Source organism: Andrographis paniculata, unplaced genomic scaffold (assembly GCF_009805555.1).
Source record: "Andrographis paniculata isolate CXL003 unplaced genomic scaffold, ASM980555v1 Contig32END, whole genome shotgun sequence".
Taxonomy (NCBI): Eukaryota; Viridiplantae; Streptophyta; class Magnoliopsida; order Lamiales; family Acanthaceae; genus Andrographis; species Andrographis paniculata.
This window is the reverse complement of record NW_026137565.1, coordinates 6,576,403-6,601,270: the sequence shown is the minus strand read 5'-3', so window position 1 is coordinate 6,601,270 and position 24,868 is coordinate 6,576,403. Positions and strand designations below refer to the sequence as shown.

The following is a 24,868-nucleotide window of genomic DNA, read 5'->3' as shown; positions in this document are numbered from 1 at the left end:
CATTTGGGATGCCACTAATCTGATTAAGATCTCCATTAAAACGAAGCTTTTCTTGGTACCATCTGCAAATCCAGAAGTGTGAGTTTGACTCGGGCAGTCCTGTCTTCTTACTTCCTTACATGTCTGTCAACTAGTGCAAGTACAAGACGATAACCCAGATATGGATTGATTATCCCCAATTGGGCTGACATGGCCTGCCTTTTAATGAAAGCTTAAGCAATTAATGTGCATAGAATTGATTAATCTGCAACTTGTGGTCGATTTTAATCAGAGCCTAAAGTCAATTCATTTCTGGGCCCAGTTGGCTTAACTATTAATTAGTACGAGGAAATTTCTTGTCAGTCCCGGTCGAATTAGTTATTGAAATGAATAGACATTACAGTGATCCGACAGGTTTGTACACCATACTCTAACTCTTAGAGCATATCTATACGAAACGTCCAGTTGACCTAAAAAAATATTCATGAATTTTGACATTGAGCACGTCAATTATGTCTGATTCATTTTCAGTCAAATCCAAACTCATGAGCAATATATATACAGAGACTTCATCGAACCTGGAGATCACAACAATGGCGGCCTCCAGTTGGAATTCCCTGCTAATCATCATCATCTTCTTCTTCTTCTTCTTGATGGCATCTTGTTCTGCAGACACCAACAGTTTCCAGGGCTGCGTCTGCGGGACGTCGCCGATGAATGCAAGATCCCGGTGGGCAGCTAATTTGAACGCCGTCTTTAACTCCCTGGCAGCCAATGTCAGCGCCGGCGGCTATTACAGAGCGGAGGCGGGGAGAGGCTCCGACAGAGCATTCGGCCTGATACAGTGCCGAGGCGACGTGTCCCCGACGGACTGCGTCGAGTGCACGCGCCACTCCTTCGCCCTCGCCGCCAAATTCTGCGGCGGAAGTAAGACCGCCGTCGTCTGGCAGCGGTGGTGCTTGCTGCGGTATTCCAACGCCACATTCTACGGCCAGTGGGAGGGGTCAGGCGCCGCGATCCTGCCGGTTAACTCGACGGGTTTGGGCGATCCGGCGGCGGCGGATGCGGGGATGAACATGGTGTTCCAACTTGCCGGCGACGCGCCGAATGCGAAGTCGATGTTTGCGAGGTCGCCGGACGTCGGCCGTAGCTGGAAGGGGTACGGCCTGGCGCAGTGCACCCGGGACTTGGCGAGGTCGGATTGCGGAGACTGTTTGAATCACTTTTTGAAGACTTTTCAATCGGAGGTCCGGAACAAGACATCGTGGGAGATCTACGGCCAGGGTTGCTTCATCCAGTTCGATGATCATCAATTCTACTTCAACTCTTCCATTAGTAAGACTCTACGCTATTTAAATTATTAGTTGGGCCCCTTTATTTACATAATGGGCTGATGATTTTTTGGGGCCAGGTTTGGGAAGGCCCAATAGCGCCAATGCAGCAAACACAGCTTGGGGTGGCTTGTTCACCATTTTGAGTGGTACCATGGTGATGGTGATAGTGACATTTTTTTAAATTAATTGACTGGTTACTCAATTAATTCCCCTATCTTCATGCCTAAAAAATGATATTCCAACCCTCCTTATCCATAAAAACAACTCCAATTTTAATGCTTTTTTAGTTGGACCAAGTCTTGTCAATTTAAATCTTCTTTCCTTCTCTATTTAGAACATTCGGATTGAAAATTGGTTCAATATTTCACCCGGAATAGAAATCATTTGAATTTTCTATATATATATTCTCAACAATTTCCTAAGAGAGCAATGAAATCAACTCTAAAATATCTCACCATCACTTTTTCTATCAACCTGTTTTCTTGGGTAAGTGGTGGGGTGGAAACGTAATTAGCATTAATGTTGGGGCTTGAATGGAATTTCAACATAATTTCTTTTTAGTTCACAATAGCATTTTTATGAAACTTGGGTCTGAAATGTAAATAATGCATAACCAGTGCATGCAATGCAATTTACGATCAATGCGTATAGGAAAATCTTGTGAAATCAAATTTGAGAAAAATGACAGTAGAAAATTTAAAAGTACAAAAACGTACAAGCGTCGCAATCTTTAAGAAAATTGTAATGTGACTCATAATTTTGTATTTGAATTACAGTATATAAAAGAATATTAAATAAATTGACTAGTCACGTAATTAAATCAAATTCGATTTCTTAATTGGAGTAAAGAGCAAATCAAATTAAGTTGACTTCAATGCATGTTGCACAATTGGGTTCAAAAATTTTAAAATAAATAAAAGGTCAACCATTTGACTTGCATTTTTTTTTCATTTAGAAGTAATGATAATTAATGAAAATAAATATTACGAATTATATCCAAATACGCAATAATAATAATAATAATAATAATAATTAAACAATTAAAGAGGCGTGATAAAATTAAATATGCGCCAATCCGGTAGTGACACGTAACACCCACTTTGAAGGTAATATATATAATGTTTTTTTATGTATGTATTTGAGTCGCCTGTTGCATTTCATAGCGCACGAGGAGAGAAGAGAAGGATCGTTTCTTCTTCCAAATCCTAACTTTTTTCTCTCCGTCATCATATCGAAAATCCTGTTTCGTCTCCGATGAATCTGCACTGAAAATTGGGAGGAGAGAGGAGCGCCTGCAGTTGAATTACGTTGAATCAACGGAGCTCTGCTTTTGGTATTGAGGTAAGCTGTGAATACCTACTCCTGTTTTCAACTTTAAAATGAACGGAAAGGAAAAGTAGAAAGGTGTTTTGTAAAAGAAGCTATCTGTTTCTTACGATTCACGGGAGTTTTATCTCAACCAATCTGCTTTTTAGTCGTTGATAAGAGCGGATGAAACTGACTAAAGGCGGTATATTTGTTGTTTGGATGCGTCACTTTTTCGATTAGATAGCGCAACGTGGAAATCTATTTGTTGATTAGGAGCACAACCTTGCGAGCAAATCACTCCAAATCAGTCGTTATCTATTCTCTCTGTACGTACTTCAAAATCCTGGCCGTGGCGGTGAAGAAAACGACTGAAAATCCAAACCTGGTTAGCGCCTTTCCCTATATTCCCTGTTTGTTTAGTCACTATTCCATAGGACTTTCGAACTTGACTAGTCCTCATCTTGTACTGATTGATATTTCGTTCTTTGTTCACGTCGTGTGTTTTTCAGGAGAACATGGACGATTCTGGAATTCTTAGGTCAAATTGCCACAGCAGTAGAAATTTGGGCGAAAATGGAGGCCAGAAAATTTGCGTTTCTGATAACGGTGAAGGCATAACTAAGCCTGATAGTTTTGTGGTGGAAATAGAAGGACTATCTCATCTCATAGAGAACGACATCAACGCAAATTCGAGGATTACAGTAAGTTCCTGTTCTATATATTAAATCTCGGTCAATCTGAAAAATCACTGGTGATATTCATCCAAAACTCTGCACAGGGAAAGTGGCCACTAACTTCTTAATTATCACTAAATAATTGCAATTTAGAAAGAATTCCGATGATGATGACATAGCATTAAATTATTCCGAAAGTGTCATTTCTTTGTTAATCACAATTATGGTAATTGATTGTCTTTCTCCTTTTCCCTTTCTTAATTATATGTTCGCTTAAGAACTGAAGAAAAAACCGATTAACATGTTTAATGTCTTTGTTACAAGAAGCTGCAAAGAAAGCTTACAAGAAAAGCATCATTGAGGAGCGTAGAAAAGAAAATCACTGCCCACGACAGAGACAACACTACACTTATCTCTTCACAAAGAGGTACATAATGATTTTGTTTGTTTCCTTTTTCTGTGCATTCTCTTCCTTCTTTTCTCTATGAGTTACTGGAATGTCTTGTCTGATGATATTTCTACCCCGCGAGGGATGTAGTAATTTTCTTCTCTTCCCCATCCAACACGAAAATAGGGCAAGAAATGTTTAATAATAAAGAAGTGGGAGAAGGTACACAAATTAATAATGATCCATGGTTTGAGGGGCTCAATCAATTTTCCCTGTGTTGCCCAATAATACAATTAGAATGCTAAACGTAATTTGATGACGATTTTGATACTGATATGTGGGGCTGGAATGTCTTGAGAGTTTCATCCATTTATTTGAATCGCCTTCTGATTTCTGAGTACAGCTAGTAAGTAGATAGATTTACACAATGCTTGAACATTTGGTTCTAGAAGGTAGAGGTGCCAAACTCTGGGTAGAGCCCTCATTTACATCCAAGAGATTAAAAGACCTAACTAAACACAAAAATTTGACCCCTCAGCAGAGTAGCTGGTACAATAGTATGACCTTAGAGTTGCTAGGATATTATCTTGGCGCCAATTACGTTCCAGATGATATCAGCAAAGAATTCTGGTTTCACATGGAATTCAAGATTTGTCAGGTCCTAAATGTCTTGTTTATTTTCAGTCTCGGGAATCCCTCTACTCCAGCTGTTAGCCTTACTGAGAACCCATAAGATAACTGAATAATTACGCGTAAATAGGATCATCATACCCGTGATGTGCGGAATTTGACGGCCCAGAAAAAGCAAAAGTGCCCCGAGAAGAAGATCCCACACTAGATGGTATATAATAACCACCGATTACCTATAGGATTGCTAATCTGTGTAACTATCTAGCTATAGATGGTAGAGCCAATGATAAGTGGGACTAATCCATTACAATACACTAAAACTTTTACCTTTATCTCTGGAGGGCACCCTTTCTTTGATGTCCAACCACTAACTGCAGGTGCACTTTCTTGTTTATACTAAGGTGTTGTTCCTTCTTTAATTTTAGTTTGCAAATGGCAGGCATTGTATCCGGAAGCATCAACAGCAACGGAATCAGCAGCGTCGTCCCTGAAATGCCGGTTGGTGTAGTGCCAATGGGGCCAACTGATCATCATCACTTGGTAGCTGTCCCACAAGTCCATCATCAGATTACCATCTTAAACAGCGGCTGCACAAGTGGCAAGAGATTTGGCTTTCGCCGATTGCCTCGAGCCTGGATTCTTGATTCCAGAAAGATATTCTTCTTCTTCGCGACGCTGTAAGTCTGCTGCACAACCTTCCTTTCGTCTGATCATCTGTAATTGTCTGTGCTTATCCTGCTTTGCCCCTGCAGGTCATGCATGGGCACTATTCTGCTCATCTACTTCACTTTGTCGATGGGAAGAGTTGTCGATGGGGATGATAGTATTCTCGAGTGATCAAACCTGCACATAATGGATCGACCGCCCTGACTCTCACTGTATAGCTGCAAATTCTGCAGACAATCTCACTTTTTGTTGTTCAACCTTCACCATCATCCAATCTTCGTAAACTAATGGCGGCAGGCAGACGACCCCCCCCCCCCCCCCCCCCCCCGGAGAATCCTTGTGAAGCTTCTTCAATGACTCTACATTTTTTCTATTGCCTGCACAGTTGCAATGAAGAGCCCAAAAGAATACCAGTTTTTTTTTGCCTGTTGTTTCTCTCTTCTATTCCACTTCTATTTCTTGGTCTTTGTCTCCTCATTGCTCTTTTTTCCATTATTCATTAACAGGGAGTAACAGAATTTAATGCAGATGCACCAAATTGTTTGATCCAAATGTAACTAATGTGTATATCAACCACATTAGATACCTAACAATGTGCCATATTGTTTTAAAAAAAAAAAAAACAAGAAAAACAAAAAAAATGTGATCATAATTTGGAAGTGCATCACAGCAAATGAATTAAGTGCCTTTTGGCATCATCAGTAGACAAAAGAACATACATTTGACACTAGATATTTTTTTAAAAAAAATTGTATGAGGAAAATTGAAAGCCAACAGGATCATATTAGTATTGCATTTTGCATCTTCCTCTGTTACCAAGAACATTTGTATTTTCATACATTTTTTCTCACTATATAATCTATATAAATGTATAAATTGTTGGAAAATTGATTAAATATTTAATCAATAAAATTTAATTTATATTTTTCGAAATCGATTATTCGGTTAGTTGAAATGCATGTGGATTGTAGAGTAGTTATTGATTGTGTGGTTAGATATATATATACCCGTAAGCTCTGAATCCAAAAATTATAACTACATGCATGTATAAAAAATAATTATTTGAAATTCGAAAATTCAAATAATGTATTTATGACCGGGAATTAAGTATGATGTTTATGATCGGACATTACCGATATTATGATCGGCAGTTACCGGTTATTAAATGTCGACGATGTAAACTCGAAATTAAACACCTCTAAGGTTGGAATGTTTATGTAAGGCCACTTTCACCATTCCATTCAATACACGAAGAGGAGAACACTTCTCTTCCTTTCTAATCATCTTCTTCCTAAACAATTTCCGGCGAGTTTTCTAGTGAGCTCTGGAATTTCTACTTTAGCTCAAGTCCTCTCACCTTGGTTTGTCGGAGCTTCGGAGGGAAGATCGTTTTATTTTTGGGAATGTTAGTGTTACAAACCGGATGCACTATCAAATCTATTTCGATAAATTATTACGATTATCGAATTTATTTTGATATCGAATTTTATATTTTGATAATTATTTGATATGGTCGCGATATAATAATTTTTTAACAATAATAAAAATAAATATTTTGATATATTGCGAGAATATCATCGCTCGATCAAATTACCAACATCATGGATAATTCCGGTAATTCAAGTGCAGGCAAGTTCGGCATCCACCGTGTGTGTGTGTATATATATATATTCAAAACATTTAAAGATACTTTGATATTTTATGTTTTAAAATAAAAATAAATTACTTCATGTATAAATTATACATTTTCAAACCCAATAAAATAAAATAAATTACTTCATGCATAAAAATTATAATCAAATTAGAAAATTACTTATTTATTCGTGGAGGGAATCAATTGATTGTCCTGGACCTGGACCTGGACGTGCAATTAGGAACCTGGAAAGGCCAGTTTTGTAGCCGTAGATTTTGACATCTTCCTGCACCTGTCTTCGATAGTCCTCAAAGGTGAAGCTTCGATACACACCACTCTCTATCACAGTGTCCTGACATGGACACAAGAAATACGCACTCGAATACCTCTCCTTCTCCACATTCGCCACAACCCTATGCTCCACGCTTCTGTACACGTCATTGCTCCAAGCCTAATTCATTCATTCATTCACTCATCATCGATCCATTCTATTCATATATATATATAACAACCAATTTCATTTCTTACCTGGAACAGGTCACCGATGTTCACAATTAGGGCAGACGGGTTGGGCTTCACGGCGATCCAGCGGCCATTGTTGACCATCTGCAGGCCGCCGATGCTGTCCTGGTGCACCACCGTCAGAAACGCGCTGTCCGTGTGGGGAATTATGCCCAGCATCTTAGGGTACGCCGCCGGGCACGGTGGGTATCGGTTCAGACGAATGTAGCACCTCGCCGCCACACATGTCTGCTTGAACAACGCCGTCGGCCGCCCGATTTCCTCCGCCAGTATCTCCGCCACCGCCTGCGCTAGCTCAGACATCGCCGCCGCAAATTGCGCCATCGCCGACCTGCATATATATGAGACAAGACATGACGATTCATAGTATCTTAATTCCCGATGAGAAAAAAAGAAACAAAACAGTTAATTAATTAATTACATGAGGCTGTGGCGAGCAGGTGCAGCAGATCCCAATTCAAGGTTGGATAAAGGTATATGGAAAGATTCGGACCAGGAGAGGTGCTCCAGGCAGTTCGCCGGCGGCGTACCCCATTGGTAGATTCCGAGGTTTAGGTCTTTGGACCTTATCTTCTCGAGAAAGGGCTTCTTGAGCAGCTTCACCTGTTCTCTCCTCATGACCTCCAATACGTCGCTGGAAATCCCATGGTTTATGACCTGGAAGAATCCACATTCCTGGGAGGCTGTGGATATCAGTTTCTTGCAAGCCTGCTGCTTGTCGGGATCTCCGAGGTTTAACTCGTTGAGATCTATTAATGGCAGGTCGCACCATTCCTCCAACACCGGAAAGCCCTTATGCTTCTGCTCCAAGTTTGCCTCCGCCATGTCGAAGAGCTTCTTGTACTGAGTCTCGAATGGCGGATCGGGGGATAATTCATCCATTATTCCTACAGGCTGAAGCTGATTTATTACAGATCAGAAATCTCGGGGAGACGAAAGTACGTATACAGAATTGTGTGATTGATGTGATTTAGCCTGGAAAGTAATTTGTGATGAAAAAGTAGAGACTTCTTTTACCCACATTCAGAAGTTTTTTCCTGTTCGAGATCCTCAACGAAAAACATGTTGTTTGCGTTGCCACATTTGTAATTAGATTAAGACAAGACCTAGCCTTTCCGACAAACGCAATATATAGATCGTTCATTTTCTTGATTAAAAATCGATCAGATCCATCCTTCTTTTTTCTGAGAGGTGAAATGAAATACAGTAGAAGATATCCATATATCAAGCAAGCTAGGTCAAGTCCAAATTCAGCTGCATATCTCACTCAAGAACACTACATACAAATAAGATTCTAGAATCTAGCTTGTGTCCGAATGAGATCGCATTAACTGAACCCATAAACAAACCAAGTAAGAACACAAGCCACTAAATTAATACGAGGTAATTAAACAATTAATAAAAACTTGTAAGGATCAAGAAGCTGGCTTTCTTACTGGCATCATCGTCGTCTTCCTCTCCACTGCAAATGCGCCTTCTGAACTTCCAGTGCTAAGCTCCATGAAGAACCAATTAATTGTTCTCATACATATACATATATATATAATTATCAATCAATCCATATCTAATTCGATCGAGTTATAACCACAAAACAACCACGACAGCGATCTAGATCCGATCCGATCCGATGCAATCCTAAAAGGCTATGCTAATCAAAGATTATGAGGTGTTTCAAGGGATGGGACCTTTAATTAATTTCCTTTAGAACAAGAAATGAAAGCAAGTGGTGCAGTGGGCTTATATATAACTAGCTAGGGCTAAACTTGTGTAGTTTTCTTTAACTATTCCAGAAATTATTACTTCGATTGAGAGTAGAGATCAGTGGAGGGAGGAGAAGCTAAGAGGGGAGACTTTATATATAGATATATCACCACTTTATTTTGAAATTCATATTTATTGTTGTTTTGATACATAATATAATTGTTGATTGATATGACAATGATATAGATAAGAAAATTTTTGGAATTATAAAATTTTGAAAAAATTTATAAATAATAAAAAAAGTATTTAGTACTATGATATTTATGAAAATAAGATACATTCCGGACACAAACCCTACAAATTATTCCACTGTATGATCTAAGTTATTAGAATGCATATAGAGTAAGTCCAAAAATGCAGAAACCCTACAAATTATTTATTTTCTGGACACAAACCCTACAAATTATTCCACTGTATAATTTGTACTATTACTCGAAGCAATTGTATTTATTTATTCCAATTTCAACTTTATTTTTTATCCCTTTTTGAATCAATTATCATGGCACTTCGTCTTTTTCTTTTTTGGCAGGTAAGGGTGACCAGTTACGTATTGTGACATTTTAAATTATTTTAATGTATATATTTATTCACGTGGTATTTTCAATATAATATAATATTTCAGGTGAGTAATTAAAAAATAATAGAAAATTTTCGAACAGCAATAGTGCAATACTATAGAGATCGATGTATAACATACTATGGAAATGGAAATATAACTGCCCATGCACGACGTCCGTAATAAGATATACTATAAGGAATTACTATGGAGTCCTCTCTAATAATAATAATAATAATAATAATAGTGATTTATTATTATTATTATTTATTTTGGTCGGAAATAATAATACTTCCTCCCGTCGTATAATATGTTATATAAAAGTAATTATATTTGTGTAATATAATATAAATTAAAAAAATATTTATTATGTTAGGTATGTAATACAATTATTAAATTCAAAAATAATTATTTTATTTTATTTTTTTGGCGAGAAAGAGAAAGAGAGCTTTAAGTCTTTGTCGCAACAATAGTTGTAAGTTGGAGTGTGACCAACTCTCCTGAGGTCCACGTCAGCATACATGCTGATGGCCACGCGCACAGCCCCCCAATCACGTGCTCACCCGCCAAGTCCCACGTGGCACTGTGGTGGTACTAACTCAGATTTACTTTCTTATGTCGGCATTTGTACGGTGATACCGACATCTTTTATTTTATTTTTACTATTATTATTATTTTTTTTACGAATTTTTAAATTATAGTTTTATTTTTATCGTAAGTGTTAATAATAATCTTTTATGTATATAACACTTTATTTTCAGACATTCATTGTGAAATTTAGTGAATAAAAATTTACTTGGTTTTGTTTGGAGGTTTGGATTTTGAGTTATAATTTAAATAGTAAAAAATTTAAATTGGAATAGTGGTATGATATCAATAAATAAGTATTGATGCGATGTTTTGAATATAAAATTAATTTTTAATACAATATTAAAAATAAAAAATAAATATTTGGTTTAATATTTTTATGGAGAAAATTTTGTATGAATAATGTAAATCTTTGCATACCCTTCAAAACACACCCTTAATATATATATTTCTCAATTTTGTAAAATTATTTGTACTTGCCACTAAAATATTTTATTTTTATTGGAAAAAAAAAATTGAAGATGAGACTTACACTTGTTTTGCAATATTTTTACTAATTTGATTTATATTAAAATTAATTTATTTTTATTTTTAGTATATACTATTGTTTTATCTTTTTTTTTTACTTGATAAAAAATTGAAAATAGAGACTCACAATGGAAAAATCAATTTATATATATATATAATATGACTTAATCAATATATATTATACGCATAATCAACTTATATTTATACATAATATAATATATACTAAACTATCATATAATATATGTTGAATTATAATATTAAATAACTATCATTTATATTATTAACAGATAAACATTATAAATCCATATACGTATAAAATTATCTTACAATAAATCTATTCTTAATTTTGACGTAAATAATACTTCTTCCGTTCCATATAATTTGTTTCTATTTTATATTTTCGTCTGTTCCATATAACTTATCATTTTTTTTAATTTTAATTAAACTATTTAGTTATCTTAATTTTAATCTATAATTATTTTTATTATATAATAATTATTTTTACTAATACACTTTTTAATTGCTTACTAATCATATTTTACCTAAATTCTAATTCTCGTATCTACGGTAACATGCCCAAATTAGCTAGGACGGAGGAAGTAGATTTTTAAACTATTATTCAATTTTCAATATAGGAGCTTTTTTTTTTTTTTTTTTATGTGGGCATTTGTATTTATTTTATTTATTTATTTATTTATATGGGGTAGGTCGTGTATATTGTCTTTATTGAGCCGAAATATCTACAGATGCTCTCTCTAGGAGATATTTGTTCCGTTTAAATATTGATTTTTATAATTTAAACTCAATATTCGTTTTGATTTTTTTTTTTTTTACAAAATATTATAATATCAAATTATTGCTCAAATTGAAAAAACAAGAAAACAAAAAACACACATAAACACATAAAAAACATGATAATTTAGTGATTTGATCATTTCGATTAAAATGATATATATATATATATAGGGGTGATGAAATCAAATAATTTTACTAATAATTTTAATATGTTTTTTAATCTTGGCATATAGTCCATACGTTCCCTATATATTGTTTTATTGGAGTGAATAGCATGCTGAATTTAATTTGAATTCTTAATTAACTAAATTACTTATTTAATTAAAATGGTTAAATTTAAATTAAAAATCAAAATTAACTTCAACATGTGTTGAATTAGCATTCAAATTAGCACTTGATCCAATTTCTTAATTATATTATACTTTCATAATATGAATTTTAAAAATTATTTGTCATCTAAATTTATATTCATTTGCTTTAAGAAAAATAACTACAAATATGTTTGTCTTTTAAAGTAAAAAAAATAATGATATGTTTTTCTATATGAGAATTTTTTTTTCTTTATTACAACGAGAAAAAAAAAAGTATAAATTTAAATAACAAAAATAATAATATTTTAATAATAGTAGATATAATATAATACTCGTTCAGTCTCAATTCAAAGAGGGACAATTAGAATTTTGTAGTGTGTAAGATGCTTTTGATATTTTTGTTATTAAAATTAAATTTATAAATCAATTATATATAATGATATATTTGTAATTTATGTCAAAATTAAATGATGTTTAGTATTAGTTATTAGTATAATTATTTTTATTATAATAAAAATTTATTTTTAAATTAGATTGACAAAAATAATAAAAAAATATACTTTCAGTTTACTTGGAGAATATTTGTCTATTTTGTTATTATTAGTGAATATGCTTTATTTAAATGTAAAAAAATAATGGTCTATGATTAATAATTTTAAAGAAATACTTGAAAACACGTTTACTATTTATGATGATAGTTGAATAATTGATATGCAACGAATAAAATTGATAAAATAGGACAATATGTATGAAATATATAGAATATCTTTGAATTATTAAATATTTAATTTTTTTTTTTTATTTCAAATTTTGTAGAACTTAACATTTTTTTAAATTCATAAAATGTATTAGGTACAAAAAAATGTAGAAAAAGAAATGAAAATAGTTCATTTGAGTAAAAAGTATATATAAATTGATAAATGAATGACTTTTCATTATCAATTATTATTATTTTTTATATAAAAAAATATAAAAAATTAGAAATGCAAAGTGTGTTTATTTGGCATTTTCCCCCCTAATATTAGCTTTCATATTTTTTTTTTATAATAATGTAGTATTTCATTGTCAACTACTACAATTTACATATTTGTATTTTCATTTAATAAACTATCAATCATATCATAGATTATAACACTCATATTTTAGGTTTATTTACATTCTTCATATAAAAAAAAAAAAAAGAAAAAAAGATGGAAGCATCACATTTTAAATCTCTTTAACATATATATATATTTATATTATAGTAAAATAATGAATATTGGTGGTAAGTAGAGTGTAATAATATTTTGATAAATTGGTATTTTGTATTTTAAATATAAAATAATACAAATATACTGAAAGGATAATATTTATAATTTATATAATATATATATATTATGTTTTTAGGTGAGACAATAAAATATATTTCTGACACAGTCTCAACAATGCTGAAATGATAAAATCATTCTCTCTCCGTCATTTAAATTTATGCTCACTTTTCTTTGCATGACGGAGGGAGTATTATAAATTTGAGCAAAAATTAATAATAGTTCCCAATCAAACTCTTTTTTTACATTTTTTTATCATATTCAAGAATAATTATCAAAATGAGTTCCATACAAAAAATAAATTATCAATTTTTGTTCCACCATTCTGATTTCAACGAAATATGCTAACGTAACGGTAACAAAAGCTGATGTAGCATCCGATTTGAATCGAACACGGCCGTGTGCCAGAAACACGAAACACGCCCGTGTGTCCACCTTCCATGCCACAACAATTCGAGCACCATTCAAAAAATTCAGAAATGGCCTATGTTCCCGGTGCTACCGCCAACGACCTCAAAGTATTTCCTAAATCCAAAACCCTAATCCCCGAACAAAATCAATCACGCAAAATCACAGGCTTTCAATTCACCAAGCATCCACTGCAAAATCGAGGGGAATCCTCTACTTGAAAAAAATTGCAATCACCAATTCACCACACGCTGCCGTCGATTGCGGAAGCAGACGGAAAGGGTTCAAACTCCGGAGACCGGAATCCGCTATCTAACGTCACGGTAAATCAGCGACAGGATGTCTTCCGCCGCAGCCGCAAGTGGAATTCCCTCTATGCGGCGACGATTGCCGTCGTCGTCGCGATGCATACACTTTGTTTATTCACTCTTTTCACCTTAAATTGGAGTGTCATCGGCGTCGTTGCCGTTTTGTACTTCATCACCGCCCTCTTCGGAATCACTCTTCTTCCAAAGAAACCTCTCTCACAGAAGTTTAAAAAATCTCCAAATTTCTTAAATTCCTTTTCGCCTACTGCAGCTTTCAAGCCCTTCAGGTCAATCAATCGTCTATGTATATGTATAGATTTGTATATATAATTTTGAATTACTACAAAATTGCAGGGAAATCCTATAGATTGGGTGAGCACATACAGATATCATCGTCAATTCTGTGATACAAAAAAAGATCCACACAGACCAGATTCAATCGCATTGATAATAAACACAGGCGTGTGTTTCAAACAACACGGCCGTGTTTATATATGTTGGATTTTGTATTTTATAACATGGGCGTGTTTCTGAGCACGCGGCCGTGTTCGATTCAAATCGGACGCCACATCAATTTTTGTTGCATTTGAAATTTTAATGGTGGATCAAAATTTATAATTTATTTATTTATTTTTTTTTTTGTATAAAACTAATTTTAATAATTATTTTTGAATGTAATTAAAAAATATAAAAAATGAATTTGATTGGAAGTATTATTGATTTTTGCTCTGTAAATTTATTAATAAGAAATATCTTTAGAAAAATAAACGTGCCTATCCAGCAGTCCACGTGGGCAAAATCGTAATTTCGCGTCTACCTCCTTTCTTCCGCCGTTCAGTTGACAACTGACGAATCTGAAATTCCCCCAATTCTGAGAGGAGAGGAGATCCTGCCTGCGCCGCTATGGAGGCGGAGCCATCAGCTGCGATACGCTGGTGCGCCCCAACTTTTGTACTCGTGCTCTTCCTCCTCATTAACCCGGCCTTCTCGATCTACTGCGACGAGGATGACTGCTACGATCTATTGGGGTAGCTAAACCTTGCTCCGCCTCTGATTTATGTGCTTAACATGGTTCCTCCACCTCCATTCGCATAATTGTTTACACATTTTGTTTCCAATTTCAATTTCAAGGGTTTCTCAAAGTGCCAATGCCTCCGAGATAAAAAAAGCATACTACAAGCTGTCCCTTAAATAGTGAGTCCGTTTTATTGGTTCCCTTTTGATATATCAGTATGTGACCTTAACAATTGATTGATAATTTTTGTATGCTGCCAGTCACCCAGATAAAAATCCCGATCCAGAATCAAGAAAGCTGTTTGTGAAGATAGCAAATGCCTACGAGGTATTTTCACTTTTTTTTTTTCTTTCAATTTATTTGATCGAGTAATTATGTATAGACCTACTTTATCTTTTGTTGATTTACTTATTTCTTATATGTTGTTATTGGTAACGATCAAGAAGCTGTAATTAGTTGATAAAATTATGATTATAATCACTTAAGGAAAAATTAAGGCGTTCTCTTCATGTACAGTGGACTCTTCACTTGTTTATGTGTAATAATTAATTCTACATGCTGATTTTCTTCTATTGGAATTCAGTGATCACCTAAAACTTCTTGGTGCTACAAGGGGTTTGTTTATCTAGATATGTGTTTATCTAGTTGGTAAGCTATTTTATTAATATGAACTTATTTTTGTTTTATATCCAGATTTTGAAAGATGATGCCACTAGAGAGCAGTATGATTATGCAATTGCACATCCTGAAGAGGTTTGTGCACTGAATGACCTTTCCAACTTGGTAGAATTCTTGCAAAAGGATTTTGCTGATTATAATTATACATGTGGTGCATCCACTATTAATTGTTGTTTTAAATCATATCTTCTGCATGTATAGCACATTATTGAAAATCTATTTTTGGGAAAGTGCCCACCTTGTTGGATGATATACATAAAATGCTAAAAAAATTGTTGTGTGAATAGAAAACAAGAGTAATATCTTGAGAAATTAAGAAATGCATACATTTTGCATTATATCTCCCCCTGCCCCAAACTAGTATACTTGAGCAGTCAAGACCATTGATGTTGTGGGCATTTGATGATGCATATGTTTTGAGATATGTATTTAAGATTCTTACAACTAACTTTGAACACCAAAAGAAACCTGTGTTGATATTTGACTCTTGTAGGTATTCTACAACACAGCAAGATACTACCATGCATACTATGGTCATAAAACAGTAAGCCAATTTTATTTCTAGAACTACTTCTCTGGTTTTCTTTGTGGACAAACATGATCATGGAATTTAAAATTATTACATTGTACATAATTGTATCTTACTGTATTGGATTCGAACTGTTTTCTTCAATCAGGACACTCGTGCTGTCTTTGTCGGTCTTCTTCTGGTGCTCTCAGGATTTCAGTATCTAAACGGGTGGACAAGGTATAATCAGGTAACAGGAGCTGCTTGCTGTATCATGCCAAGTATCATTTAGTTGTTTACTGATGTACTGTGAATTATGTAATGAGGATTTACGATATATATATATATATCAGTAATGTTCCACTAGCTTTCAATCTACCATGACAAATCCTTGTTGGCAAGTGCAACAGTTTTAACAATTACGTTACTTAATAGCATTCCACAAATGGATTAAGTTCTGAATTCTGATGAAGGACAGGGATGAATTTATCTTTGGTAACATCAAATACCTTTCACTCATGTCAATTTATATGTGCACGTCTGATGTTCTAACTGTCATGTTCTCTGAGGTTCATCATGACAGTAGAGATTACTGGTATCTAGTTCTTAGATGCCAGTTATTAGTTTGTAGATTTTATGATGTCCAGACAACTTTGAGGCCTTTTTTTTTTTCTCTCTCTCTCTCTCTCTCTCCCCTTCCGTTTCCTTTGTCAATTAATGATTCGTAGCCACTGTATGTACACTCTGTGTTCTGTGTTAAACCATGAAAGTTGCACCTACCCTGCTCTCAGGTCCCACTCCTGGTTTAATTTTGTTTCATGGCTTCAACTTCTACTGCTTATCTTGTTCTTCCATTTTTTTCAGGCAGTTGACATGGTGAAAAAGACTCCAGCTTACAAAAACAAACTAAAGGCGTTGGAACTAGAACGCACTGGGGGGGTTATAAATAAGAAGAAGGGCAACAAGCAGATAAATAAGTATGATGTTACATATATCGTCGTTTATCAATATTTCATTCATGCATTCTGCTAGTTGGTGTCCTAACTCTTTTTCTTTTAGCTTATGTTAAAATATTAACAAGTGTTGTTTGTACTTTTTTGGATAGGAAAATGGAGGAAGATCTTAGCAAGGATCTTGAGCTGCAGATTAAGGGAGCTGAAAAGCCATCTGTTTGGGAACTCATTGGAGTTCGTTTCATTTTACTGCCTTACACTATCATAAAGGTTAAATTAGTTGTCTTTCTGCTATTTTTAACACATAGCTGCTTCTAGACCACACACACACACACACACACACACACACACACACACACACTCTTTCTAGTATGAGAATCAAAATCTTTTGAATCTATTTATTGATGGATGCCATTTACAGCTATTGTTGTGGTATACATTCTGGTTCTGGAGGTACAATGTGAAAAAGGCACCTTATTCTTTGGAGGATGCTTCCTATCTAACAAGACGATCCCTTGGAATATCTCTTGATTCATGGAGAAGCATAGGTGTGCTAGCTACTCTTTTGTGCTATCATTTTTACTGTTTTGATTATTAATCTAGTTCCGATGAAGTTCACTACTGCCTCCGTATTCTATCAAATGATTTATTCTCCATGATGCTTCTTTACACTTTCTGCATGGTGAACACATTTTCAATTTGTTATTTCAGTCCTAGATTTTAGCATGTGCTGTTTCATCCAGTTTAAAGGGACTCGTTTTTTTGGCATTTTGATGAAGAAAAACCATGATCACAAATGCTATTATCCTTTAGAGCTTCAAAATCCATATGGTTTTCATCAACCAAGTTTTGCAACTCACTGTAAGTTTGGTTGCTTACCAGATGACCCAACAAAGGAAGATCTGGTTCAAAGACGTCTATGGAAAAGAGCCAACTTGGAGGCGTATCTAGCAGAGGTGCGCAAAGAATACAAGCGTAGGAGATAGAGGAAGTTAGCCGAGAGGGCAATGTCTGTGTGTTGTTGGTAGAATCCAATTTTGCAGGAATTTATCATTTATGTTTGGTCTGATCGGTGTTAGCTCCATGTATAACAGAAGCATAATCACTCACACCTATACACACAAAAGGCACAAAAGCAGGACCCCTTTCCTTTATTCTATCTTGATAAGATTAATCAAGAACCACCTCAATTACATCTTGGGTTCAATTGTGAGACTGTAATACAGCATATAAACACGGTGACTATTTTCGGGGGTTTTGTATATTCATTACTTTATTTTTTGAATCAAATGAAATATACTGACAAAAACCCATGCTCCATCTCCAGAAGAGGAGAAAAGCAGTGCGCCATGATTTCTATGCAGGTCAATTAAACCAGATGTTTTACTTACATGAGATGTCTACAACATGACTTCTGTAAGATTTTTATAAACTTGAATGGTAGATTCCATTATTTTTAACAGGGGGAAATGGCTGCAGGTACTAAAAGAACTCATTCAAGAGAATATATATTCGAGGACCTTAAGAAAAGGGTTCTGCAGCCAAAGTTACAGTGACTAACCCCAAGTTCTCTGTGAAATGCTTTTATGCTTTATTATGTTAATGATTGCAGGTCCCATAGATCCAAGCTGAGCAGATGAATTCAGGTCTTCATTGCAATGTGTGCAGAGACTCGAAAATGAATGTATGTTACTTAACTCTCATGAATTAATTTATTGTGTACAATGATAAGAAACCATAAGTTTGATGATATAGTTGTTCAGATTGCAGGTCTAAAGTTGTACTGTTGCAATGGTAGTAGAATAGAATAGATCTATTATTTGGGCCTGGAAAACATTGGCTCTATGTTATACTAAGGGTTGAAACGATGTGCACGTGCTGACAACTTGTTGGTAAGCAATAGACAGCCATTTTTGTCTTCTTTGCATCAGAAGAACATTGTGGCTATAGTTCTCACTATAAATTCCATCCTCAAATGGGTAAAGATAATCACAAGATTCGCCCTTGCGCTTCCCCTGCAACTCTATTATTACTCTGCAATATTATACTTATCCACACCACCATATATAATATTATTTTGTGCTGTCAGACCTGACCCTCCAATTCCAATAGAGATGGAGATGGCGGCCTGCTCAGGAAAACATTCTTTGGATAGCTATTCCACTACTGCTCCTCCAGGTACTTCTTCTGCCCCGGCCCTCTTTCACCTGTTTCTTGAATTTCTTACAAAGATTTTCAGAATTTGTTGCAGCAATGAACAGGAAAGAATCCGAGGTGAATTTCTCCGAAGATGAAAAAGAACTGATGTTGAGGATGTACAATCTGGTTGGTGAGAGGTAGGTACACAAATCTTACATCCCCCACCCACCCCACTTTCTCATCCCTCCACCCTCTTATGTTTTTAGTGTGTGAATTTGCTTGGCATCAGATGGTCCATAATTGCTGGGAGGATCCCGGGAAGAAGCGCCGAGGAGATCAAGAAATACTGGACGTCTCGATGCAGTGGAGTGGGGAAATAGAATCAATCGATCACTACACATAATATCAAATTCAAGACCAGTACTGTAGGTAACAAAACTTCCATTATTAGGTTGCTGCTGTTCAATGGTCTGTGTATTTTATTTGGGGTGGAAAGGGTATTATTATTATTATTATTATTATTGTTGATCATTATTTGATCTTCATTATTGTTGTAGAAGATGCTACTGCTATAAGCTTGTACCTCATTGGTGGTTTTCATTTTTGTTTGGTTATGTTTTCTCGTATTTTATATGAGATATCAAATTGATTCTAAATTTATAATAATTTATTTCTTATTTCCACAATACACTGGGAACACAAATAATCAAACAGCCTTGTGAATTGTATGTCATTGAAGATGGAAATTGAGGTATCATGATGCTGCCACGTGGCATCTTATCTAAAAATCAGAGTTCCGACTTTGATTTTTGGACGCAGACAACAACGCTCTCTGCCCCATTTGGATATCCCTATCAGCTTTACAAATCAGGCTTTGTTAACTTTATCCACAACAATTCTCATATTTAATAGTAATATCAAAATACTAGCAAACAAACCTCAATGGTGATTGGTTCCCTCTAAAATATTTCATTTTCGTAACAAATTTAATACTTCAAATTATTTAGACATGGAAAGGCCACAATTTACATTTGAATAATTTTAGCATACCAGACAAAAAATAATTATGAGTAAATTAGATATTTTTTTTATTATTATTTTTAGTAAAAAAAATGCACGAAATATCCTATATTTTATTTATTGAGTAAATTTTGTGTTAATATAAAGTTGTCCAAAATCGATGATTCTAAATAAAAATATAGATTACTCAAGTTTTATATAAATAAATTTTTTTTTTTTTTTAATAAATTAATGAAATAATTCATCAATCATTTAATTTTATAATTTTGTAAAAATTAGATAATAGTTTATCTTAAAAAAATTATAAAATTTACATTATTGAATTCATATTTAAAAATTTAAATTTAATTATATTAATAATAAAATTTAACATCAATAAGACAGTTTGGCCGAGTGGTCTAAGGCGCCAGATTTAGGCTCTGGTCCGAAAGGGCGTGGGTTCAAATCCCACAGCTGTCAAAATCTTGTTTTATTTTTTACAAATCAATATTGTTTCTGGTTTTATAATTCTTCTGTCCATCTCCTCCAAGCCATCGCAGGCCAATCTTTTTATGGGTGATACATATTTGTGGTCGTCCAGGTCTTTCATCTTCTCTCTCACACACTACTTTTTTTTTCTCTCTCTCTCTCTCTCTCTCTCTCTCCTCATTCATTCCATGTAGGTCTATGGTGTCGCCATATCCGCAGCCTATATTGCTCAAATCTTGAAGAACCCAACCAACCCACAAATTTTTCCTGTCTATTTATTCTCCATTCTTTTTGCCCTTTTAAATGTTTGGGCATTCTTGCTAAGCTTTTCTTCGATATATCACTGAGCCCCATCATCCATTTCTTCTTCCTTCCTTCTGCGTGCCTGCATATGCTTATCATCAACAGATTACACCCAATTAATCTTACCATGGATATTCCGACAAGATATGTAATTAATTATTAAATGGGGAATATCGCAACGGGGAGAGATATAGAAGAAGAACACCCTTCTCTATTGCTTCTAATTTCTCCCTCTGTTGTCTCAATTATTCTTGGTGTGTAATTATTAATTAATTATCAATGTCGATTCTTTGTTTCCCTTCTTTACATGTCTTATGTATGATTAATTTCTTGATCATTGTGATAGCTAGGCAAATAAATTAAGGGCTCATCGGCAGTGTAATTTTCCTCCTACAATATCTATCTTCTTTCGTATTTATCTGGAAAAAAGACAAAGCAGCAGCAATAATGAAAGGATTATACAAAGGAGTCAAATATACACTGTCTCAAATGTTTGGTAGAGATTTTGCAATTTTTTGTCTCCTTTTGAATTAATCTGCATTTGCAGCCATGTTGTTCGAAATTGACATCCTTTTTTTCGACATCGTAGTCAAGGAGCCTCAGCTGGAAATTGGGTGTCCAACTGATGTTAAGCATGTGGCTCATGTAGGGTGGGATGGCCCCTCTGGGGGTAACCCGAGTTGGGTATGCACTACGGTCGTATATATGATATTATTGTCTCTATGATGGGTCGATGGATTGATCATTTTTATCTTTATATATACTTTTAGGGTTGATGATTTTATTTTTTTTTTTGTTCATTTCTTTGTTGAATTGTAGATGAATGAATATGAAACCGGCCCCGAATTTGCACAAACATCCGTCGGTAATCCTACTTCGGGCCTTCCCACATACTCGACGTCTCGAGGTTTGTTCTTATGCATGTTCTTGTTATCTTTACGCAATTTTATTGATTTTCTTGATCCATGTAATAGTTTCAAATTATTTACGAACTATTCAAGTTGCAAAGATTTGTGCTATTGTCTAAAATTTAAATGATTGAATGAACAATTTTTAGGGAAGAATAAAAAATTAAAATAGAATGTGATGTTTTATGAAAAAAATAGGTATTTCATATTATATTTTCGTAAAAAAAAAAAAAAAGATAGTGCAAAAATTGAGGCATATCTAAATTTCGAAGAAAGAATAACAAAAATCAAGATCTTTCTTTCTTGTTGGCAAAGATATTCTTTGTTCATGTTATGATCCTAACACATACATATAATTGTAAGAGATGTAACAATCACAAGATTCTTTGCCTAAAAAATGGGGAATTTTTTACATCATTGGACCATATTTATTAGGTATATAATGAAAATACACTTGCTTGCTAATTAAAACACCTCAACTATGTACTTATTGAAGGACACACTTATTATTGTTACATGTTACTTAGTACGTACCTAATTAATCTACACGAAAATTCACAATAAATCCTCGAATCCCTCAAACCATTTAATTAAAGTTTCATCCCATTGCAGATTGTGGCGAGTCGAAGCAGGAGCAATCATCATCGGATATGGCTGTAAGATGTAAAGACATACCCGAATCATCGGAAATTCCTCCTACTAAGAAGAGGGCGAGGAGGAAGAAGTGCAAGCAAGGCTCATGCTCGGATACGGGCCCGGTGAGGCAGTCAAGAGCTGCAAAGCAAAAGGTCAAATTCGCCGAAAATAATCCAGAGCCAAACAATGTCGAAGTTGCATAAAAAATTAATTAACTATAAAGCTTAATCACAAAAGCTACATGCGAATTCAAGAAAATTTTAATAACAAGAAAGGTAGCCATTACTAATAAAATTCCACGCATGTAGCTGCCTAAAGGATCGATCTTTAATTTTTATTTTTTTTTTCGATCGCCAAACCCTTCTCAATTCATCGTAGTACACGACAATGCAACGAATACAATCGATTTTGAGTGTTCTTGAAAGGGAAGGGAAGGGAAGAAAAGAAAATGGGAGCCTAATGATGCAAGGAAAAGGCAAGAAAAAAATGTGTGTAATAATATAGTTTTGGTTTCTTGAATACATTATTTCCTTAAATTAGGTCATATGATGCCTTTGTAATGAGATGAATATATAATAATATTTATAACAATTCTTGATTTATTTGGACTTATATATAGACATAATTTATTTATTTATTTATTTTAATTAGTGTATGTAATTGCATGTTGGAGATCGATGCTCATGCAACAAGAAACCTTAATTGATTACTTAATTCTGAGAAATTAAGAAACCCTTTTTCTTGTAGCCTAACCTATTTTGGGACATCCACACGTTTGATTAATGCCAAATGCCAAATCCATTCATTTGTTGGTGTCATTTATTCAAAAGGGAAGTTAATTCTATCCCCTAATAGAGGGTTTCTTGATCATCACTAGCTAGGGTTTGGTTTGTGCTAAATATTAATTAATTAATTAATTAATTTTATCACTTGGAAAATTATTAATTAATTAATTTATATAAATTGATTACTCTCCAACATGCACAATACTAGGAATATTAGTTCCTTTGCATTAAATAATATCCATGTGTGTACTGTAATAGGAAAAGATGTGTGGTTTTTATTTTTTATTTTTAAAATAAAATGATGTTAGATCTGATTTACTTTATGTTATCCATTTGTCTCGATTTTATGTATTTACTATAAAATTTGTAAACTAATTTATTATATTTAAGCATAGGGCAAAAAATATAAATAATTTAAAAATTATTCTAATGCTTATCTTTATCCCTCATCACAACTACTACTGGTCAATTAAAAAACCAAAAATAAATAAAAAGTTACTGTTATATATATATCAAACATAGATAATATATTGTATATAAAAAATATTATGATTAAATTCAGCTGCCCATGGTATTAAATAAAGCTTCTGGTCTCATTTATATTTGTTGAAGGCATGCATCCAATTTTTTTATATTGTTTTTATTTTTATTATTAAAAAATGTTGTGACTAACATGGGTATTTTTTTTTAAATTTTATAAAATTATTAATTTTATCTATAACAATAGCTTTTTACAATTATTGTTTACAAGCCAAAAATACAACCAAACAAACTCTTCATATTTACAAATATATATGTTCAAATTAATAGTTTGAATTTTCAAATTGGTGTCTTTTTTTTTTTTTTATCTAAAAAAACATTTATTATTTTTATATAATTTACATAATTTTCTATATTTCACATGAAAATAAAAAATAAATCTTTTGGATCATTTCACAAAACAAATAAAACCATTTTCTCTTCAAAAACAAAATATAGTATAATATACATATTTTTTTATTTAAAATAATATATAAAAAATATTTTTAATTCAAGACATCATATTAAAAAAAATATTTTTAATTAAAATTTTTACTATTTCAAACCAGCTTCAAGCATATCAATTATGTAATTTTCAAGTCCGGTAAGGGATGGGCTTGGTGGTTGGATTTATAATCGTGAGCTCATGGGTTCAAACCCCCGACACTTCAGGTCACCTATCACACATAGTTCGCCTAATAAATTTTCCGTCGGGCCTGGTTTGCAGGATATTAGGTCAGACGGGGTTTACCCGGTACGCGACTGCGGATTCCAGATATGTATGTAACATTCAGTAGCTGTTATTATTATTTTAATTTATTTATTAATTTTCTGGATTTTAAAGTCCATAAAGAAAAAGAAGAAATTTCTGAAATAAAAATGTCTATTAATTCAATAACTAATTAATTAATATATTTTTAAATTTTGTAATGTATAGTAATTGTAGGGACCATATTATTAAAAGATGCCATTGAATGAGCTAGGGTTAGTATATATGGCTGCTACTGCTGTCACACTCTTTTAATTATATATACATATGTGTGTGTAGTATTCACCATAAATTTCAATCCACTGTACGTACGTACATACATACATTATTCATTTAATGATAAATATTTTCAAGTATTTTGACATACTAATATTTTAATAATAATAATTATTATTATTATACTATTACAATTTCGTTACATTAATTGATAGGATTTAATTTTGAAAATTGCATCAGAATATATATATATAT

General features: G+C 33.7%; 6 protein-coding genes, 1 non-coding gene and 1 pseudogene across 13 annotated transcripts; 7 read left to right on the top strand and 1 right to left on the bottom strand.

The window, feature by feature from the left end:
- Positions 1-7: 7 nt before the first annotated feature.
- Positions 8-3,000, top strand: LOC127247521 (cysteine-rich repeat secretory protein 55-like). Of its 2 annotated transcripts, none has more exons than XM_051269384.1 (4): positions 8-78; positions 544-1,314; positions 1,391-2,654; positions 2,862-3,000. In XM_051269384.1, the coding sequence occupies exons 2-3, from the start codon at positions 573-575 to the stop codon at positions 1,492-1,494; spliced, it is 846 nt and encodes a 281-aa protein (XP_051125341.1). In that variant the 5' UTR covers positions 8-78; positions 544-572; the 3' UTR covers positions 1,495-2,654; positions 2,862-3,000. The 2 variants fall into 2 exon arrangements, with proteins under 2 accessions (XP_051125341.1, XP_051125342.1); XM_051269385.1 differs by having other exon boundaries at positions 2,895-2,987.
- On the top strand, positions 2,866-5,497 carry LOC127247524 (uncharacterized). Its single transcript, XM_051269387.1, has 5 exons — positions 2,866-3,006; positions 3,131-3,322; positions 3,620-3,722; positions 4,753-4,990; positions 5,066-5,497. Exons 2-5 carry the CDS (start codon positions 3,137-3,139, stop codon positions 5,148-5,150), a joined length of 612 nt encoding a protein of 203 aa, XP_051125344.1. The 5' UTR covers positions 2,866-3,006; positions 3,131-3,136; the 3' UTR covers positions 5,151-5,497.
- Positions 5,498-6,634: 1,137 nt separating this feature from the next.
- LOC127247520 (gibberellin 2-beta-dioxygenase 8-like) lies at positions 6,635-8,962 on the bottom strand. 4 transcript variants are annotated; one of them, XM_051269380.1, is made up of 5 exons: positions 8,571-8,962; positions 8,156-8,318; positions 7,556-8,028; positions 7,141-7,465; positions 6,636-7,063 (listed from the first exon to the last, which is right to left on the bottom strand). In XM_051269380.1, exons 2-5 carry the CDS (start codon positions 8,276-8,278, stop codon positions 6,797-6,799), a joined length of 1,188 nt encoding a protein of 395 aa, XP_051125337.1. In that variant the 5' UTR covers positions 8,279-8,318; positions 8,571-8,962; the 3' UTR covers positions 6,636-6,796. The 4 variants fall into 4 exon arrangements, with proteins under 4 accessions (XP_051125338.1, XP_051125339.1, XP_051125337.1 ...); XM_051269381.1 differs by lacking the exon at positions 8,156-8,318 and having other exon boundaries at positions 6,635-7,063; positions 7,556-8,034; XM_051269382.1 differs by lacking the exon at positions 8,156-8,318 and having other exon boundaries at positions 6,635-7,063.
- Positions 8,963-13,792: 4,830 nt separating this feature from the next.
- On the top strand, positions 13,793-14,399 carry LOC127247406 (palmitoyl-monogalactosyldiacylglycerol delta-7 desaturase, chloroplastic-like; annotated as a pseudogene).
- Positions 14,400-14,508: 109 nt separating this feature from the next.
- On the top strand, positions 14,509-18,159 carry LOC127247736 (chaperone protein dnaJ 50). Its single transcript, XM_051269717.1, has 10 exons — positions 14,509-14,724; positions 14,828-14,890; positions 14,972-15,038; positions 15,405-15,464; positions 15,883-15,933; positions 16,067-16,147; positions 16,762-16,874; positions 17,003-17,120; positions 17,272-17,398; positions 17,733-18,159. Exons 1-10 carry the CDS (start codon positions 14,600-14,602, stop codon positions 17,834-17,836), a joined length of 909 nt encoding a protein of 302 aa, XP_051125674.1. The 5' UTR covers positions 14,509-14,599; the 3' UTR covers positions 17,837-18,159.
- A 663-nt stretch (positions 18,160-18,822) lies between these two features.
- LOC127247738 (MYB-like transcription factor ETC3) lies at positions 18,823-19,589 on the top strand. 2 transcript variants are annotated; one of them, XM_051269719.1, is made up of 3 exons: positions 18,823-19,028; positions 19,102-19,186; positions 19,279-19,589. In XM_051269719.1, exons 1-3 carry the CDS (start codon positions 18,965-18,967, stop codon positions 19,367-19,369), a joined length of 240 nt encoding a protein of 79 aa, XP_051125676.1. In that variant the 5' UTR covers positions 18,823-18,964; the 3' UTR covers positions 19,370-19,589. The 2 variants fall into 2 exon arrangements, with proteins under 2 accessions (XP_051125676.1, XP_051125675.1); XM_051269718.1 differs by having other exon boundaries at positions 19,090-19,186.
- Positions 19,590-20,388: 799 nt separating this feature from the next.
- Positions 20,389-20,468, top strand: TRNAL-UAG (transfer RNA leucine (anticodon UAG)). The gene has a single exon. It is a non-coding gene; the product is annotated as a tRNA-Leu (tRNA).
- Positions 20,469-20,545: 77 nt separating this feature from the next.
- Positions 20,546-22,886, top strand: LOC127247841 (CRIB domain-containing protein RIC10-like). Of its 2 annotated transcripts, none has more exons than XM_051269884.1 (5): positions 20,546-21,034; positions 21,131-21,276; positions 21,370-21,464; positions 21,600-21,687; positions 22,301-22,886. In XM_051269884.1, exons 2-5 carry the CDS (start codon positions 21,228-21,230, stop codon positions 22,525-22,527), a joined length of 459 nt encoding a protein of 152 aa, XP_051125841.1. In that variant the 5' UTR covers positions 20,546-21,034; positions 21,131-21,227; the 3' UTR covers positions 22,528-22,886. The 2 variants fall into 2 exon arrangements, with proteins under 2 accessions (XP_051125841.1, XP_051125840.1); XM_051269883.1 differs by having other exon boundaries at positions 21,127-21,276.
- Positions 22,887-24,868: the final 1,982 nt, after the last annotated feature.

Bases quoted from the DNA above. Each gene is read 5' to 3' on its own strand.
- LOC127247521 (XM_051269384.1), top strand. From the start codon at position 573: ATGGCGGCCTCCAGTTGGAATTCCCTGCTAATCATCATCATCTTCTTC. The intron at 1,315-1,390 runs GTAAGACTCTAC...TTTTGGGGCCAG, and splicing joins CTACTTCAACTCTTCCATTA to GTTTGGGAAGGCCCAATAGC.
- LOC127247524 (XM_051269387.1), top strand. From the start codon at position 3,137: ATGGACGATTCTGGAATTCTTAGGTCAAATTGCCACAGCAGTAGAAAT. The intron at 3,323-3,619 runs GTAAGTTCCTGT...CTTTGTTACAAG, and splicing joins ACGCAAATTCGAGGATTACA to AAGCTGCAAAGAAAGCTTAC. The intron at 4,991-5,065 runs GTAAGTCTGCTG...TTGCCCCTGCAG, and splicing joins TTCTTCTTCTTCGCGACGCT to GTCATGCATGGGCACTATTC.
- LOC127247520 (XM_051269380.1), bottom strand. From the start codon at position 8,278: ATGAACGATCTATATATTGCGTTTGTCGGAAAGGCTAGGTCTTGTCTT. The intron at 8,029-8,155 runs GTGGGTAAAAGA...AATCAGCTTCAG, and splicing joins ACAGGAAAAAACTTCTGAAT to CCTGTAGGAATAATGGATGA. The intron at 7,466-7,555 runs GTAATTAATTAA...ATATATATGCAG, and splicing joins CCTGCTCGCCACAGCCTCAT to GTCGGCGATGGCGCAATTTG.
- LOC127247736 (XM_051269717.1), top strand. From the start codon at position 14,600: ATGGAGGCGGAGCCATCAGCTGCGATACGCTGGTGCGCCCCAACTTTT. The intron at 15,465-15,882 runs GTTTGTGCACTG...TGACTCTTGTAG, and splicing joins CAATTGCACATCCTGAAGAG to GTATTCTACAACACAGCAAG. The intron at 16,148-16,761 runs GTAACAGGAGCT...CATTTTTTTCAG, and splicing joins GGTGGACAAGGTATAATCAG to GCAGTTGACATGGTGAAAAA.
- LOC127247738 (XM_051269718.1), top strand. From the start codon at position 18,965: ATGGAGATGGCGGCCTGCTCAGGAAAACATTCTTTGGATAGCTATTCC. The intron at 19,029-19,089 runs GTACTTCTTCTG...AAAGATTTTCAG, and splicing joins TTCCACTACTGCTCCTCCAG to AATTTGTTGCAGCAATGAAC. The intron at 19,187-19,278 runs GTAGGTACACAA...GCTTGGCATCAG, and splicing joins TACAATCTGGTTGGTGAGAG to ATGGTCCATAATTGCTGGGA.
- LOC127247841 (XM_051269884.1), top strand. From the start codon at position 21,228: ATGAAAGGATTATACAAAGGAGTCAAATATACACTGTCTCAAATGTTT. The intron at 21,277-21,369 runs GTAGAGATTTTG...TCGACATCGTAG, and splicing joins TACACTGTCTCAAATGTTTG to TCAAGGAGCCTCAGCTGGAA. The intron at 21,688-22,300 runs GTTTGTTCTTAT...ATCCCATTGCAG, and splicing joins CACATACTCGACGTCTCGAG to ATTGTGGCGAGTCGAAGCAG.